The sequence below is a fragment of the Calypte anna genome, chromosome 21 (genome assembly GCF_003957555.1).
Source record: "Calypte anna isolate BGI_N300 chromosome 21, bCalAnn1_v1.p, whole genome shotgun sequence".
In the NCBI taxonomy this organism is placed as follows: Eukaryota; Metazoa; Chordata; class Aves; order Apodiformes; family Trochilidae; genus Calypte; species Calypte anna.
Genome location: NC_044266.1, coordinates 1697300 through 1713451, shown reverse-complemented (window position 1 = coordinate 1713451; position 16152 = coordinate 1697300). Strand labels below are relative to the sequence as shown.

Sequence of the window (16152 nt, the reverse complement as noted above, 5' to 3'; positions counted from 1 at the left end):
GGTGCCGGGAGTGGAGCCGGGCCGGGCAGGGGCGGTGCCGGGAGTGGAGCCGGAGCGGTGCCGGGCCGGGAGCGGGGTGGTGCCGGGAATGGGGCCGGGTCGGGGCGGTCCCTCGGCAGCCGGGGGCGGGGATCGCGGCGCGATGGCGGCGGCCTGGCCGGAGCTGGATGCTGCGGGCCGGGAGCGGCGGCGGGAGCTGAGCCTGCCCGGAGCTGCGGTAGCGGAGCGGGTGGCTGCGGAGGGGGGGCGGCTGCCGCCGGCTCTGCTGGCGCTGCCGCTGCTGCAGTCGCTGGAGCTGAGTGGGTGCCCGGAGCTGCGGGAGCTCGGCCCGGGGGTGGCCGCCGCCCTGCCTGCCCTACACACGCTGGTGCTGCGGGGAAACGCGCTGGGCCCCGCCGGGCTGGGTGCGGGGCTGGGCGGGCCGCTGCCGGCCCTCCGCCTCCTCGACCTCTCCGGGAACGGCCTGGAGGGGCTGCCCGCCGAGCTGGGAGGGGCGGAGGAGCCGGCGGCAGCCCCGGCTTCAGCCCCGGCCTTCCCGCAGCTGCGCAGCCTCAACCTCAGCGGCAACCGGCTGCGGGAGCTGGGACCGGGCTTGGCCCGCGCCGCCCCGCAGCTCCAGGCGCTGCTGCTCTCCGGGAACCGGCTGCGGGTATTGCCCGGCCGGCTGCTGCCCCACGCCGCCGGCCCCAGCGGGACCTTCCCGCTCCTCAGCCGTCTGGAAGCTGCCGACAACGAGGTGGAGGAGCTGGGGGCTGACATCGCCGCCCTGCCGGCACTCAAGGTGGGAGCAGCCCCCTCCATCACCACCCTCTCTCTGTCTCCATCTCCGTCTCCATCTCCACCTCCACCTCTGTCTCTTATCTCTGTCTCTTCCAGAGCCTGGACGTGGCCAACAACCAGCTGAAGGAGCTGCCCGCGGCTCTGGCCGACTGCCCCCGTCTGAAGGAGACCAACTTCAGAGGCAACCAGCTGAAGGACAAGCGGCTGGAGAAGATGGTGAATGGGTGCCAGACAAAAGCCATCCTGGAGTACCTGAGGGCGGGGGGCCGCGGGAAGGGGAAGGCTGAGAGCAGCAGAGAGGAGGCGAGGAAGAAGAAGAGGGAGAAGCAGCAGAAGAAGGACGGTGGGGATGGGGAGCAGGACGAGCTGGAAGAGGCGAGCAAGCTGCTGGTGAAGGTTCTGCACATCTCTGAGAACCCGGCACCCTTGGTGGTCAAAGTGAGCCAGGGTGTAAAGGATGTGCGGCCATTCATTGTGTGCTGTGTGCTGAAGGGAGTGAATTTACAGCCAGGAAACTCTCTGAAGAGGTTTCTGTCCACACAGGTAACTGCTGCAGCCTCTGGTCCTAGTTTGAGACAGGAATGTCAGTAGCAGTTGGACAGGCAGTCCATAATAAGCAAAACTCATTTTTCTGAGGAACCTAATAGCTCGGCTATTTCCACGGGATCATACCCATTGTTGCTTCTGTAACAACAGCTTGTAACTGCTGTGGGACCTTGTTGAGATGCAGTAGCAAACCCGTGTTTGTTAGAAGTACCCTGGTTTGGCTCCAGGTTTCCCAATCATCACTAAAACTCTCTTGCACACCCAACCTTCCACCCAAGGTATCATAATGACGAGCTTTCCCCTGGTGTACTCCTCATCTGCCCATTAGGTGGCAGGTGTTAGCTTCTCTGCAGGGTTTTTCTTCATTTAAAACTCTCCCATTTCAGAAACATGGCATGTGCTGTACTTTGCTGTGATTTTCTTCTGGCTTGTCGTTCAGATAAAATTATTTCACAAGTGGGGCTCACTTTACTTTCAAAGCATTACTCAACTAGCTGATAATGCTACAAACTTTAAATCCATAAGAATACTGAGCCCCAGAAGGAATAAATCATGTTGATGTTTGTGACATATTTTGGTGGTGTTCTTTTTGTTGCAGACTAAACTGCATGAAGACATCTGTGAAAAGCGGACAGCAGCCACAATTGCCACTCACGACTTGCAGCTGATCAAAAGTCCTCTGATCTACACTGTTCAGCCTCCAGATGAACTGAAGGTAGGGCTGGTGGAATCCGTGGGCCTCCACTTTTTTCCTGTTTTTTTTTTTCTGGAACCATGTTGAACGGAAAGCATTTTTTCCTCTACCCTTTAGATCCTTGAAAATGAATTCCAGAAACTTTATTTTAGAAGCTTTTCTTGCTAGCCTACTATAAGAAAGCCTGCTTGAACAAGCCTCACAGAGCTATGTAGTATTATTCCAGGACCAATTAAGAGTGTATTTATCTGAGGACATAAAGTCACACAAAGGTTTAAACTCAGTATGATGATTTGTGTTAAACAAAAAGTGTATTTCCACCCTGAATAACGTGTCAGGAACAATGAAGTACAGAAGGATGGTTTTGATTGCTGGCTTGTTAACAGGAGAACTTTAATAATCCCAGGGTTTGGGTCAATCTGAAATGTTTGTTTTCTTGTATGGTGCAGATAACACCCTTGGGTCGGAAGGAGATCAAGGCAAAGGATCTTCTCCGACAGCTGCACTCAGAAGCTGAGGAGCAGAGGAAACAGAAGAAGCGTCAGAATGTGTCAGGGCTCCACAAGTCAGTGCACTGATCTTTGGTGGTTTTCTTGGCAAAACTAACTTGCTTCTCTCACTGTTTTCAGCCGTTGTGTGCAGCTGCTGTTTCACTTGCTCACTTTTTGTTTCTTTGGCTTTCTGGGCAGGTATCTCCAGTTACTGGATGGCAAAGATAACTACCCATGTCTTGTGGATGCTGAAGGCACTGTGATTTCTTTCCCGCCAATAACCAACAGTGAGAAAACAAAGGTACTCCTTCTTAGTGGAATGATGTCAGTCAAAATTAGTGTTTCTTCCTACTGAGAGATATTTAACTCCAAATTCAAAGATACCCACAGTTTTGAAACTTGTGGTGCTGTTCCAAATGTAAATCCTCCAAGCCTGAATCCTCTCTGCTTGACTGTCAGAGTCAAGGGCAAGACTCTTGCCCTTCATCAAAGGGCAAGAATATGTTGTTTTAGTTGACTAGAGAAGGGCAGTCCTTTGGCTGAGCTGAATGAAAGCTTTTCACTCAGTTTGTGTCTTGAAGCTTTGCCAAGTGTCTGGCTTTACCTGTGAAATTCTTACAGATCAGAAAAGAGACCTGTGATCTATTTCTGGAGGTGACAAGTGACACCAGTTTACAGATATGCAAAGATGTCATGGACACACTAATTCTGGTAAGCAGTTGAGTAAAATAATCCTGTCAGTTCTTGGTGTGCTTCTCAGTTAAATATCTAATTGCTGACGTGTATTGAGAAGAATACAGAAGTTGATTTTTATTTCAGTAGCATTTTTATTCCCTCTCCCTCACTTACCAGGCCAAATAATGTTGTTTTACCACAACTGGAAATTTCTGGTCTGCTTTCCAAGAGAATTCATCTTGTTCTCTGTGTTTTTTTGCCTTTAACAGAAAATTGCAGAACTGAACAGAGTTACCTTGGAAAATAAGGAGGTCTCAGGCTCAGATAATGAGTCAGATGCTCTTCATGGACCAGTGAATTTGAACCCCAGCCAAAACATACATCCAGAGAATCTTCCCTTGGTGGTGGAGCAGGTTCGAGTGGTGGACACAGACGGAAACTTGAAAGTACTTTATCCTTCAAAAACTGACCTAACAACAGTCTCCTCTCTTCTGACTGTATTACGTTAGCAGCTACCAAAGCTAAGAAATTTACTCCACTTTCCTTTTTTCCCATGTCCAACAATGCAATCTGTGCACAGTGAGCTGGTTAGTTTTTTGTTGTTTTCTTTTTTTTTAAAGAAAAGATGCAGTGCATCCTGCCTGGGTACCTAAAAGTTTGATCAAGCTACAGCAAGGAGTGTTGCATTCTTTCAGCCTTAATAGAAAGTCATCTGTATTCTGACTGGGCAGAGATAACAGCATCTTCAAACATGCACTTAAGGGCAGAGATTGGAAGTCAGAGCACATTAATGTGTAAAAAAAATAATCATTATGATGTCTTAGTGTTTACAAAATGAGTGCAGTCATGTTTTCTGCAAGATCACTATTTCTTCCTGGTCTGTTTCAGCTGGATTATTTTTTTTGGCAGCTAAACTGAGAAATCCAGTAGGTGACAGCACTGAAACAAAGTCAAGTGCTGTGCACCAATACAGAAGCCAGAATGCAAAACTACTTTGCTAACATCTCATTCTGCACCATTTTATTTTTATATCTGGAAAAATTCAGAAACTTTAATAGCTGTCAGAACTTGAGGAGTGAGTTTTAAAGTGATGGTTTCTGTGTTCAGACATTAACACAGCTTCCTTTTTTTAAGTGAAAATTGTGACTGCAGGGGCTTGTGTGTCCCAGTGCATTTTACAGCCTTCATCCATCCTTATGGAATCACCACCTGTAGTGAGCTTGTGGTGTGCCTGTTGAGTTACTGTTGATGGAACACAGAATTTACTCTTGCTCATGCAGTTTGGTTCTGTTCAGAGGGCTAATGCTGCCTTTCACTGACACTACCAAAGCTCCCTGTCTCCCCAGAACAAATCACTCTTGCCCAGAGTGACCCTTCTGGAGCTTTCTGCCACTCTTCCACATGAAATGTCAGAGACATCTTCCAAAACACAGGTAGTTTGCATGGCTCTGATTTTTGCAGTCTGTGGGTGACTTTTACATTGGGGCTACTACCTGTGTCAATGCAGACCTCTTCATAAGCTAGGGTGATCTACAGATCCACCTTTTTTTCTGGTTAAAAATGATACAGAACTCTTAACAGAACTTCCAGGTACTGTGTCAAATACGTCCATGTGTTGGGACCTGCACACTGAATGGAAAAATAAAACCTCTGTTGCCATCGTACATTACTGTGACTTGTTTTGGCATTGGTGAGTTTTCCAGTCATGGAAATAGACAAATTTGCTGAAGCAGCAGAAAAAAAAGGTAACTTTAAGACTTGCTAGCTACTTGTAACCAAGGAGCCCTTAGTGCTGAGCTTCAGTTCTCCAGATGACTGATTCACAGTGAATTGTGCTCTGAGTCAGTGGAAAAAACGGGAGTAAATATTCCCAGAGAACTTTATTTTAGATAAATGAGTTTAATTTGTTAGTAAATGAGTTTCACTGTTAGTAAGTCACTATCTGAAGACCAAGGAATGGGAGCCTGAAGTTGGTGAGGTGCTGACTTGGCTGTTGGAGCTGCTTTTTGGGCACGGATAGGTGCTATACTGCATGACTCTGTTTCCTCCCCTTGACACTGGGAGTTGTGTCGTTGTAGAGTGGTGGGACCTTGATGTTGTTCTGCTTCAGCATCTGATAGAACTCCATCCGCTCATTGATTATTTTCTGAAAATTAGGGGGGTGTAAAAGGAGTGGGAAAGCATGAGGTGGAAAGCAGAACTGCAGCATGTCTTGTTACCTCATCAGCCACTTGCTGGCTGCTGGAAAAAGAGCCACGTACCTGCATTGCCTCCAGCACCTCCTCATCTGTCAGCTCTGCCTGGGGAGCTTTGCTGCCTGCTGCACTGAACGTAGCCTGAATTATTTTGCTCCGATATCTTTCAAACTTGTGATAAAAGAGGAAAGAAATAGGTGTGTGTTGAGTCTTCAGCACTGGTTTAGATTGACAGACTAGAGGCATGGTCTCAAGTTGTGCCAGGGGAGGTTTAGGTTGGATGTTAGAATTTCTTTCTGGAGAGGGTGATCAGGCATTGGAATGGGCTGCCCAGGGAAGTAGTGGATTCTCCGTGTCTGGAGATCTTTCCAAAGAGCCTGGATGTGGCACTGAGTGCCATGGGCTGGGAACCACGGGGGGAGTGGATCAAGGGTTGGACTTGATGATCTCTGAGGTCCCTTCCAACCCAGCCCATTCTGTGATTCTAGGATTCTATGACTGTGCTGTCAGACTTTGTCCACGTACAGGTGAAGTTGAGGTGTCTCCCAGGAGGGAGGTGGGAGCCTGTATTGAAGGAGGCTCTGCTTACCCTGCTGGCCATGCCTTCCAGTACCACTCTAGTTTGCAGCTCCTTGTGTTTCAGTGCCTCAACTTGGCTCTGGATTGCCTCTTGGGCCTCTTGCTGCTTGCGGATGTGGTACTGGCTGGTCCGAACCTCTGTCTGTAGCTGGCTGACTGTCTCCTGTAACTTGGTGATCAGCTCGTTCTGCTCAGCCAGTTTAGATTCTTGTTCTGCAACAACCTGAGGAGATTTATAAATGAAGCTGTTATTGTGAGGAACAAAGTGAGCAGCCTTGGCAGCAGCTTCCCACTCTCTGGTCCAAATCCTTGTATTTCCTGGGCAGAACCTACAGGCTAACAACCTTGCCAGTACTGGTAACTCTCATTATACTTGGTGTTTTCTCTGAAACTACTGGATTGAGTAGAGCTTTTATAAAGTGGCATACTCCTCCAAGGCTAAAACAAACACAACTAAGCAGCTAAGGTGAGAATCCTCTGTAGCAGCTTTGGCAAAAACTACCTGCTGAAGACTGTAGTTCTCCTTCCCCATCGTCGCTATCATTTCGTCGTGTTTCCGTTCATCTCTCAGACTGCAAAACTTAAAAAGAAAAATGAGACCTCAGCTTTACAGTTCACAACTGCCCCTCCTGGCTATGAGAGAGGGGACTGCTGCAAGAAGCCCAAATTCCCAGCTTCCAGCTCTCCTAAAAGCAGTGGCCACCGTGGTCTCGGGTGGTACCTTGGCAGACATGGCTTGGAGCTGATGTTCTCTCTTTCTGATCTGCTTCTGGAGCATTTCCTTTTCAGATTTGATTTTCCGAAGCTGGGATTCTTGGATCTCCAGTTGTCTTTGCAAAGAAGAGATGGTACCTGTAAGGGTTGGAGCACCTGCTGTTAAGCAAACTGAATCCCTGCCAAAAAAAACCCTTCATGGCTCCTTTTTTCAGGTAAGCTGTGTTGCAACTCTCTGTGTGGGTGAAGCTGATGCTACAGCCACAGCAACACCAGTTGGTAATGCAGTTTGTAGTGCTTTGCTGGGATATATGTTAGGGAGCTTCACTGGGTGAAGCAGGAGCTACTCTGAGAACTCTGAATGTTGATAGCACAAGCAGAGGTTTGCCAGCATGCTGAAAATCTACTGCATGCCCCAGAATACCACTCAGAGCTTTCTCTGCTGGGTTTTCTCAGGTATTGGTAAGGGGAGAGTGGGTTCAAAACAAGCAGCATTTCAGCCTCTCTGTAAGCAGCACTTGAAAGCAGGAGGCTTTGTGCTTACCAGGACCTAACCTAGAATTTTTTCTTGGTAAAAGGAGCAGAATCACAAGAAGATGGAAGTCAGTAGCCAGGAGAAGACAGTGATTCCTTGGGTGCCTTCCCGGGTACCTGTGGCCATGCTGTAGTCATCCTTTGCTTTCTGCAGTTCCTCGCTGAGCTCTTGCTCGGCACTCTGCATCTCGGTGAGCTTCGCCACACGCACCTACAGCTGCAAGACCCCACAAGCGTTCGTGTCGGTGACAGCTTCACGGGGGGGCTGCTTCACCTGACCTGGATCCACGTCCTGGAGAGGAGTGAGAGGACTCCTGTGCAGAGAGATGGGAGCAGAAGCCGGAGCTCAGCCGCCGGTCACCTCCCTGATGCCTGGGAGGGCGATCTGTCCCCTCTCCCGGCGTCGTCAGGGCACGGAGCACAGGGTGTCCCCCGCTGGAGGGGACGGACGGGGACCGGGGATTCCCTCGGGGCAGGGGCCGCTCCGCCTCCCGCTCGCTGCCAGGCAACGGCGGCGGGTCCGAACCTTCCGCTTCCGGAGCGACCGGGACCCGGGGGAGGCTGGGGAAGGGGGGTAGGTGCCGGGGGGGGGTCGGGGGGTCGGGACCGCCACCATGGGGCGGAAGAAGAAGACGCTTCACGATTACGCGGCCGAATTCTCGGAGCTGTCGGTGAAACGGCACCTGCTGGAGCGCGGCGGGGCCGGGGAGGCGGCGGTGGTGGAGACGCTGTACTGCACCTTCTGCCAGCTGCCCATGCGGGTCCGCCGCGACCGCATCCTGGAGCACCTCTCCTCCGGCCGGCACTACCGCAACCGCCGCCTGCTCCGCCAGCACGGCCTGCGGGCCCCGCTCCTCCTGTGAGTGCCCGGCCAAGGGGCTTCTGCCCTTCCAGCGGGTTAACCCCCCCCTCCTCTCCCTTTCCATCCCTCCCCGCCTAATCCCTCCTCTTGTCTCGCCCAGCTCTGCAGGTCCAGACGTCGGTCCCGGCTTGCCCCTGCAGCTCGACGCGCCCTCCCTGCTCTCCCAGCCCTCCATCATCCTGGCCGGTACCAGCACCACCTACGGCATGGTCCCCTCGCCGCCCTCCTGCCACAAGCCTCTCTTTCCCCTCTTCCCCCTGGCCGCCAGCGGGGCCGCTCCCAGGGAAGACCCCGCTCCCTCCACCAGTTGCCCCCCGGCTCTTCCCACCCTCCACACCAGGATCGCGCCCGCACCCCTGAAACGGCGCAGCCCGAGCGGGGCCGTCACCGAGGCCTCCGACAGCCCCGTGCCCGTCGGGCAGCACGGCAGCGGGGTCGGCCTCGCCCTCTTCGGCGCAGGGTTGGCTCACAAAGCCTTGTTTCAAAGCCTGATGGAGGAACACGGCTGCAGCTTGCTCTACATCGTGGAGGATGAGCTGGAGGAGGTGGAACGCGCCTTCGGGGCTGAGTTCCTGGCTGGCACCAGGGTGCTGCGGCAGCGGGACGCCGATGTGGCACTCGGCGATCAGAGGTACTGCCCATCACTGAACTCCTCTGCTGGGTTCTTCCAGGATCAGTTGTTCTTCTGGGTGTGGGGCTTGCTTCCCCTCGTTGGAAAATGCCACTGTGCCACAGCAACCCCAGACCTTGTTTATGGGAGCAGAGTGGGATGGAAGGGCTGCTGCAGGATAAGCCTTATGTAATACTTCATCAGAAATCCTTGAAGGGCTTGGTTTGACTCCTGTGCCCAGAATCGATGCAAACTCAGAGGGGTTTAGTTGCAGGCAGTTTTGTTAAGAAGTATAAAAGGGTCCTTATTGGCCTCCATTGCCATAGAGCAATAAACAGCAGGCTACCCTTCTGCATAGCAGTTTTTCTGCCACAAATTAGCTGTCTGAGCTTGGTGGCTCTTTTGTAGCTGTCTGAAATCAGCGAGGATTGCTGTAAATAGGGAAGGATTTTGTTGTTTTGCTTTACAGTTGAAGTGAGGAAGTAACATCTAGTGATGTGGTTGCAGTTCGTTCTAACATTGGTATTTTAAATATAACTGCAAAAGTGAAAGGCACAGCTTCTCAGAAAGGTGGATTTGGTATTAGAAACTAAATACTGGTAGTAAGTTCAGATGTACTGGTGGCTTCTGCAGCAGCTGTACCACGTACTTCCAGTTTCAGTGTATGTGTTAACCTGCAGGCTTTAACTTGTGTTCAGAGCACACCTTTGGAAGCCTTTCTTCTTCAAGGTGCAGGAAAAGCAATGTAATTCCATTGTGCCACTTGTCATTGTAACCTCTGTATGTCATCCCAAACCTCTATATGTCATCCCAAACCTCTATATGTCGTCCCATACCTCTGTATGTCATCCCAAACCTCTGTATGTCATCCCAAACCTCTATATGTCATCCCATACATCACCCTTGCAAGCAGATACTAATCCAGAACATTGGGGGGGGGTTCTGTCTTTTTTTTTTTAAACCTGTCCTCAAAGTTTAAAGCAGCCACTGTGACAATAACCCTAACTGCAACCAGCTTTAGCACATTATTCATTCTAGTGAAAATGCTGCCTTCAAAAAGATCTTTCTTTTGACTTCTTCAGAGTCTCTGGAGCCATTGTTTGTTTGCCACCTGAAGATGCCTCTGAGATTGTGATAGAAGCTTTGAGAGCAGGTAAGAGAAGGGCTGCCAAGGCAGCTGGTGTCTGCAGTCAGGAGCACACCTTGAGGCTTGCTCAGCTCATTAAATGTGAATGCTTCTTGTTTCAGCAGTGTCCCTTGAGTTGTTCGGGCTATCTGATTGTGTAATTAAGGATAAATTAGTGCAGTAAGGTTTCACTGATGTTTCCTAGAATGGAATGATGGACGTGTTCTCGCAGGATAAAACCACTCTGTTTATCCTGCCTGTAATGCTGTGTTCTCTGCCTTTTTGCACAGGGAAAGGTGTGTTTTGTGAGAGGCTGCCCAGTTTTGACAGGCAGATGGCAGAAGCTTGTTTTGATGAAGCTGACAGATGTGGCAGACCTCTGGTGTGTGGATTCTACAAGTAAGACCAGCATTTTTCTTCTGATTTATACATGATAAGCACATGCCTGGAAGCAACATCAATTCCTCAGGCTTTCCCAAATTTGTCCTTGAACAGACTTAGTTTTTCATTGTTGCTTGTTAACTTTGTTCATCTGGGAGTTAATTGGGTTGGATTGATTCCTCATGCTTATGGGGACAAAATCTCCCTGGCATGCAATTCAAATAGAAGTTCTCTCTAATGGATGCTAATGGAACCCAAACAAAGCTTTCAAGGTGTGAAAGCTCCATTTTTGTTTTTTTTAAATGGGCAAAGGCAGTTGGGGTCCACATTTCCTCAGTCCTGTTGAGGTTATGCAAACAACTACAGCTGGTAGGAGCTTCAGACAAGGAAATACTCTGGTGGTGCTGTGCCATTCTCTGAGGCGTTGGTCTGTGGTTTTAGGATGGTTTTAGGATGGTTTTTTTTTTGCTCATGTTTTTTTGTGCACGTGCTGGGTCAGGCAGAGCTCTGATTTGGTTTTATGTCCATGCACTGCAGTGGTGACAGCAGCCTGGGTGACCTCCTCTTCTCCCAAAGGCTGTGCCACATCCCTTGGTTCTCTTTGCAGGCGTTTTGACCCAGCCCTGCAGTTCCTCTACAAGAAGGTCCGTGACAGCCAGGCCCTGGGGAGGATCCACAGGATATCTGCCATCAGCAGCATCTACCCAGCCTCCCCTCTGAGCTTCCTCAAAACATCAGGTACTCAGCAGCTCTCTTCTCAAAAGTTTGTTCTCAAAAGACTTGGAAATGTCTCTTGCCCCGTGTGGTGGTGGGAAGTCCCCTGTGTCTGTGTAGCATGGGTTCTCTTTTGAGAAGCATTTCCTTTACCAGCCTTTGCAATTGTTGCACTTTTCTGTTTCTTTTAATGCTGCTTTTGTCAGTGTGGAGGGCTTTTTATATTGATCTCAGTGCAGTTCAGAAGGGCACATGGACTGTGGAGACCTTAATGCCCAATATTGCTTTTTCTAGGTGGAATTTTTTATAATGCTGCTGTGCACGAGATAGATATTGTCAGCTTGTTGCTGGGAGAGAGTGCACCAGATACAATATTTTCACTGGGCCATGCATTCTGTGCAGGTAAGAATAATTCTTTTTATAGTTTAGTGTGTTCCTCTGGTCTTCAGTGCTAAAACTGTGGAGAGAAAACATATGAGAGCACCATAGCCATGATGTAATAGTTCCATCATAGGACAGTTGGAAAAAAAAGTCTAGTGAAATAGAAGGTATGTTTCTCCTGAAGTTGTAGGCAGGGTATTTTGGGATGATTCCTGAATTTTATCAATTCTCTACTGATGTGAAGTGGTTTCTGTCGAGGCATCACTGAGTGCTACTCTGTGGGGTAATTGAGGGCTATCAAGTTTGCTGTTGGAAAACCAAAGTGCAGAAAATAATCAGCAAAACTTTATGCTTCCAAGAACACCAGCACAGCCTTTTCCAGCTCTTTGCTTTCTCCCATTTCTCTGGTGCTTTCCTGTTGTTCTCAGCACAGTTAAAGATGTGAACTTACTCTGGTTGGTGTCAAGCTGACGGGCATGCCCTGGGTTACCAGGATAATTTAAAGTAAGGCTAAAACTGGAAGATACCCTTTTTAAAATGGAAATGCAAAGTTTTAATTAAGGTAATTGCAGCTGCTGCCAACCTGGACTGGCTGTTGTTAGGAGGCACAGCCTGCAATGCTCTAACCCATGGTGAAGTGTTGACATGCAGCAAACAAAACGCCCCAGGGAAGGGTTTTGTACCATCTACCAGGTGCTGGAAGTTGCCTGACCTTGGAGATAAGAAGCTGCAAAGGCAAATGTGGTTGGAAGAAGTGGCAGATTTCTGTAGGGAGAGCCCCTGACTGGGAAGGTGGAGGCAGGCCCTGGGGCTGCATCTCTCTGCAGAGCTCCTTGTTCTCCATCAGAAGTGCTGATAAAGGCCAAGCAGAAAGTGCTTTGCTGGGCCTGCTTGGAGGTTTGGTGGTGCCAGTGGCACCTCTTGGAGGAAGAAGAGCACTTTGCAGTCGTCATACTTGCTGCTTTGCTGTTCCTGGTGTGAGCAGGTGCCTTTTTCTCACTCAGATATGGCCTGCCTGAAGGATGCAGACTCTGTAGCCGTCAGCATGAAATTCCCCAGCGGAGCAATTGTGACTTTGGACATCAGCCAGCACTGCACTAAGAGCTGTGAGCAGAGACTCCAGGTGTGTTCTCCCTTCCCAGCCCAGAACCAGCTGTCCCCTTGTCGTGGTGACCCCTTGTGCCTGCAAGCATCTCCCAAAACTCCTCTGTACCTCTCTGCTTGTTGAATCTACAACCCACTTTCTCTTTTCCCACCCGAATTTTGCCTCTGCTGACTTGTGTTGTGTTGGGGTAACAAGCTGCCTGCAGTCACACTAGAGCAGGAGTTGGTGTCAGCCCTCCTGAGGCTGAAATGTTGTTACAGAGTTCACTTGTTGTCTTGCCAGGGTGTTTCTAGGTGTGTAGCAAGCCAAGAGTTAAGGGTATTAAAGGAGAAGAAAAGTGTTAACTCGGGGGCAAACTGTAAACTCTTAAAAGTCATGAATTGTAACAGATGCATGGGCTGGATCTGGGGAGTTGTATTTGTTGAATACTTAAAAAAAGAAGCTTTGATCACATGGAAAACAAAAAAGTGGAGGGATCACATAAGCAGAAGCTGCTGTACTACAGCACATGTTGTTTGTTGTGTCTGATCCAGACAAAGGGGGTAGATCCTGATTTTAGAAGCAGCTTTTTTTCCTTGGTTGTACAAAGCAGGGCTTCTACGGACTAGCCAGATGTTTAAGATGTTAAGATGTTAAGGTGTATGCTTTCCAGAAAGCATAAGTTCATCAACATTCTTGTCTTTCCCCTTCACTGCCTCCCTTCAGGTTCAGGGCTCCCAAGGAACGTTGCGGGTCGATAATCAGAATCCACTGGGAATCACAGAGCATGGAACTTCAGTGTCCTTGTACTCCCAGACCCAAGCTGATCGCTTCAGGGATGCACACAGGGAGCTCTTCCGACACTTCCTGAGAACCCTGAAAGGTAAAACCAAACTTGGGTTAGTGGCTGGTGTTGCTTTCCATTTGTTTTCAGCAAAAACTTCCCTCGGGAGCTGTTCCAGTTGCAACCTGCTCTTTGTGCCTGAAGCCCCAATAAAGAAATAAGTAGATGTGAAAACTAGGAGTGGGATTTTTCAGGGTTAAATTTAATCCAGTGTGGTGCAGGTGGCTCCCCCTGAGCAAACATGGGGTGTGAGGGGCTGGGACAGGTACCAGGGTTCCCAGTGGGCACGTGTTGAGTGTGTGCAGCTTGGGAAAAACCTGTGTGGAGCAATAAAGGAGATGATGGGTGAATGTGCAAACAGCTAACCTGGTTTCAGTAAATGAAAATGAACAGCTTGGCTTTGTTGGGGGTTGTGCTGCTTTTCTCACTTTCAGGTCAGTGAAATGGGTGAGGGAGGGAGTGTTGATCTGAAACTGTTCTGAGAAGAAATGAAACGGGGAGGGAAAATCATTACTCGTGAAGAAAGCAGACAATGAGACCCTCATCCAGAGCCCTGGCTGCCCAGAGGAGAAAATGGTTCTATTCTACTGGCAACAATGACAAAAGTACAGGATTTTAGTCAAGGGACAGGAAGGAGAAGGGGCTGAATCTTGATTTTTTTAAATCTGAGGCCCCCAGCCCAGTCACGGTGGGCAGTGATGTGCTGAAAGGCAGACGAGGTGGTTATAGAGGTTTCATCCAACACTTTGTTCCTGTCCCTGCAGGCAAAGAGTCCCCTGTGATAACCAAAGAGCAGTTTCTCTGGACAATTCAGGTCGCTGCAGCTGCTGAGCAGTCCTGGAGGAACGGATCTGCTGTTGACCTGCGGAACGAAGCGATGGATTCGTCTGTGATCAAGACTGAGATCATGTGAAACATTTCCTGAGGTGCAGGATGACCTCAAGCTGTGCCACGGGCAGCTCTGTCCACCTGGGGGTGTCTCCACTGTAACCTTCAAAGTAAGACTTGTGGTTTTGATGTTGTCCCCAGGAGGTGGAGGCACTTTTGAACCAGGAGTGCTCGGGAGCGAGGCCACGGGGGTTTCCTCTACCAGGGCCCTCCAGAAGTTCTGGGCAGTTTCATCCAGGTGTTTTTTCCCTCCTGGAGAGCTCTGTGGTTTTCCTGGGGGAGCACCAATGCTCCTCAGGCCACGGGATGGTGTAGACTACCACCAACCTGATGGGAACAGTGCAAGCAGGTGACTTTCCTGGAAACATCACAAGTGAGATGACCTAATGCTCCAAAAACCCCAAGGAGCATCCCTCTGGTCCCTACCCATTTCCCTTCAGTGTATGCAGGAATGTGATTTCTGTTCTCAACTCACCTCTGAGCCTCCTATTTATTGCTTGGGTTTCCTAAACCTTTTTGAGAAAAAGTTCTGATTGGATTTGCTGGGGGGGAAAAAAATGAACAAGTGGGGAGGGAGGTGTCCCAACCATCCAGGTACCACTGAAGGGAGATTTGGTTGTAAGGCCCTGAACTGAGGCTGTTGCAGAGGAGCAACACACTTGTAGTTTTCAGTGCCAGCAGTGCATTATTCCAGGGGTTTTTGGAAAGCAGCTGGTGAGTCTGGAAAGCAGGGATAAGCTGTTATGGGGCTGGGCAGCTGCTGGGGTTGGTGACAGACTGGGTGCTGTCTGGGTTCCCTGCAGCAGCTGCTGTTTCCCTGACTTCAATGCAGATGTTGTACATGGACATTTTAGTAGCAAAACAAAACCAATAATCACATTCCTGAGTGTATGAAGGGTGTCTGATTATGGATTTTGAGGTATTTTTTTTACAGTCCAGCAGATCTGGAATATACCCCACAGAAAATGATAGTGCCTTCCACAACAGGCGAGTCTGCTTTTAAACCAGGTTCTTTGTACCTTTCTATTCTCATGCTGAGCTCGTTGCAGATGATAGATTTTACTACTGTCTATTTCTCCCATGCCTGTTTTCAAGATCTTTTGAAAGCTTTTTTTTTTTATTGTATTAAAATAACATTCTTGCAGAGAGTATTAGTTTATAAATGACACTTCTTGCCAGGTTCTTCAGTTCAATCAAGTTCCAGTTCCTACACATGCAATTTATATTACTAAAACTAGAAATAGAAGTGACATTTATAAGTAAAGGCAATTCTATTGTGGAAACTTTTTAACAGTTTGATTTCTCAAACTCAGAAAAGCTGTGTCTTAATGATAAAGATTGCTATCAATTTAATTCTCTATTTTCTAGTCATTCATTGGGAAAAAAAAAAAAAAGAGATACCTGCAAAGAGGTATAATTTTGCCTCATTGAATACAACCACTATAGCAATATTTTAAACAGGTTTCTTCCCATTGTGGGGTTTCAGGGCAAAACAACTTCAAGCCCTTCAAGGTTGCCTTCTGTACAATATAAGCAAGACTTTAGTTGCCAGGTCTTGTAGTTTCCACGTGTGCTTTTATTGTCTTACAAAAAAAAAGAAAAAAAAAGAAAAAAAAGAAAGAAAGAAACCACAGCTATAAAAATAACACATTTTCCAAAGATAACATTACCAAAAATACCATTCATACTGTGGCTGGAGTGTATCAGGTAATACTGCCAGAAGAAGCCTCAGTTAACATTGAAAATTTGAATGACTGTTCCAAAACCTACAAAGCATTAAAGTGCTTTAATTATCCCTTCTCTTGGGACACTGGTTCACATTTCAGCAGTGCCAGGGGAGCTGGATTCCTCATCAGTGTCACAGTGGGAGGGAGAGTTATGGCACCTGCAGGGACCTCACTCAGTTCCCCCATCACCTTCCCATGGAGCTGGGACAGACCCTGGAGGAGAAGGTGCATCTCAGAGGTGAGCCCTGGAGCTCTTCTGCTTTTGGTTACAACATCCAGGTCCTTGGGAAGGTCTTTGGGAAGGGTCTCCTGCCTCTTTTTCCCCAG

General features: G+C 48.8%; 2 protein-coding genes across 3 annotated transcripts; both read left to right on the top strand.

Moving 5' to 3' along the window:
- Positions 1–142: 142 nt before the first annotated feature.
- Positions 143–4843, top strand: LRRC47 (leucine rich repeat containing 47). Its single transcript, XM_030463829.1, has 7 exons — positions 143–781; positions 877–1323; positions 1925–2041; positions 2470–2585; positions 2710–2812; positions 3133–3222; positions 3456–4843. Exons 1-7 carry the CDS (start codon positions 143–145, stop codon positions 3693–3695), a joined length of 1752 nt encoding a protein of 583 aa, XP_030319689.1. The 3' UTR covers positions 3696–4843.
- A 2977-nt stretch (positions 4844–7820) lies between these two features.
- LOC115599498 (myo-inositol 2-dehydrogenase-like) lies at positions 7821–15181 on the top strand. Of its 2 annotated transcripts, XM_030463677.1 has the most exons (9): positions 7821–8067; positions 8171–8701; positions 9763–9833; positions 10097–10205; positions 10795–10925; positions 11196–11303; positions 12287–12405; positions 13093–13249; positions 13975–15181. In XM_030463677.1, the coding sequence occupies exons 1-9, from the start codon at positions 7823–7825 to the stop codon at positions 14121–14123; spliced, it is 1620 nt and encodes a 539-aa protein (XP_030319537.1). In that variant the 5' UTR covers positions 7821–7822; the 3' UTR covers positions 14124–15181. The 2 variants fall into 2 exon arrangements, with proteins under 2 accessions (XP_030319537.1, XP_030319538.1); XM_030463678.1 differs by lacking the exon at positions 11196–11303.
- Positions 15182–16152: the final 971 nt, after the last annotated feature.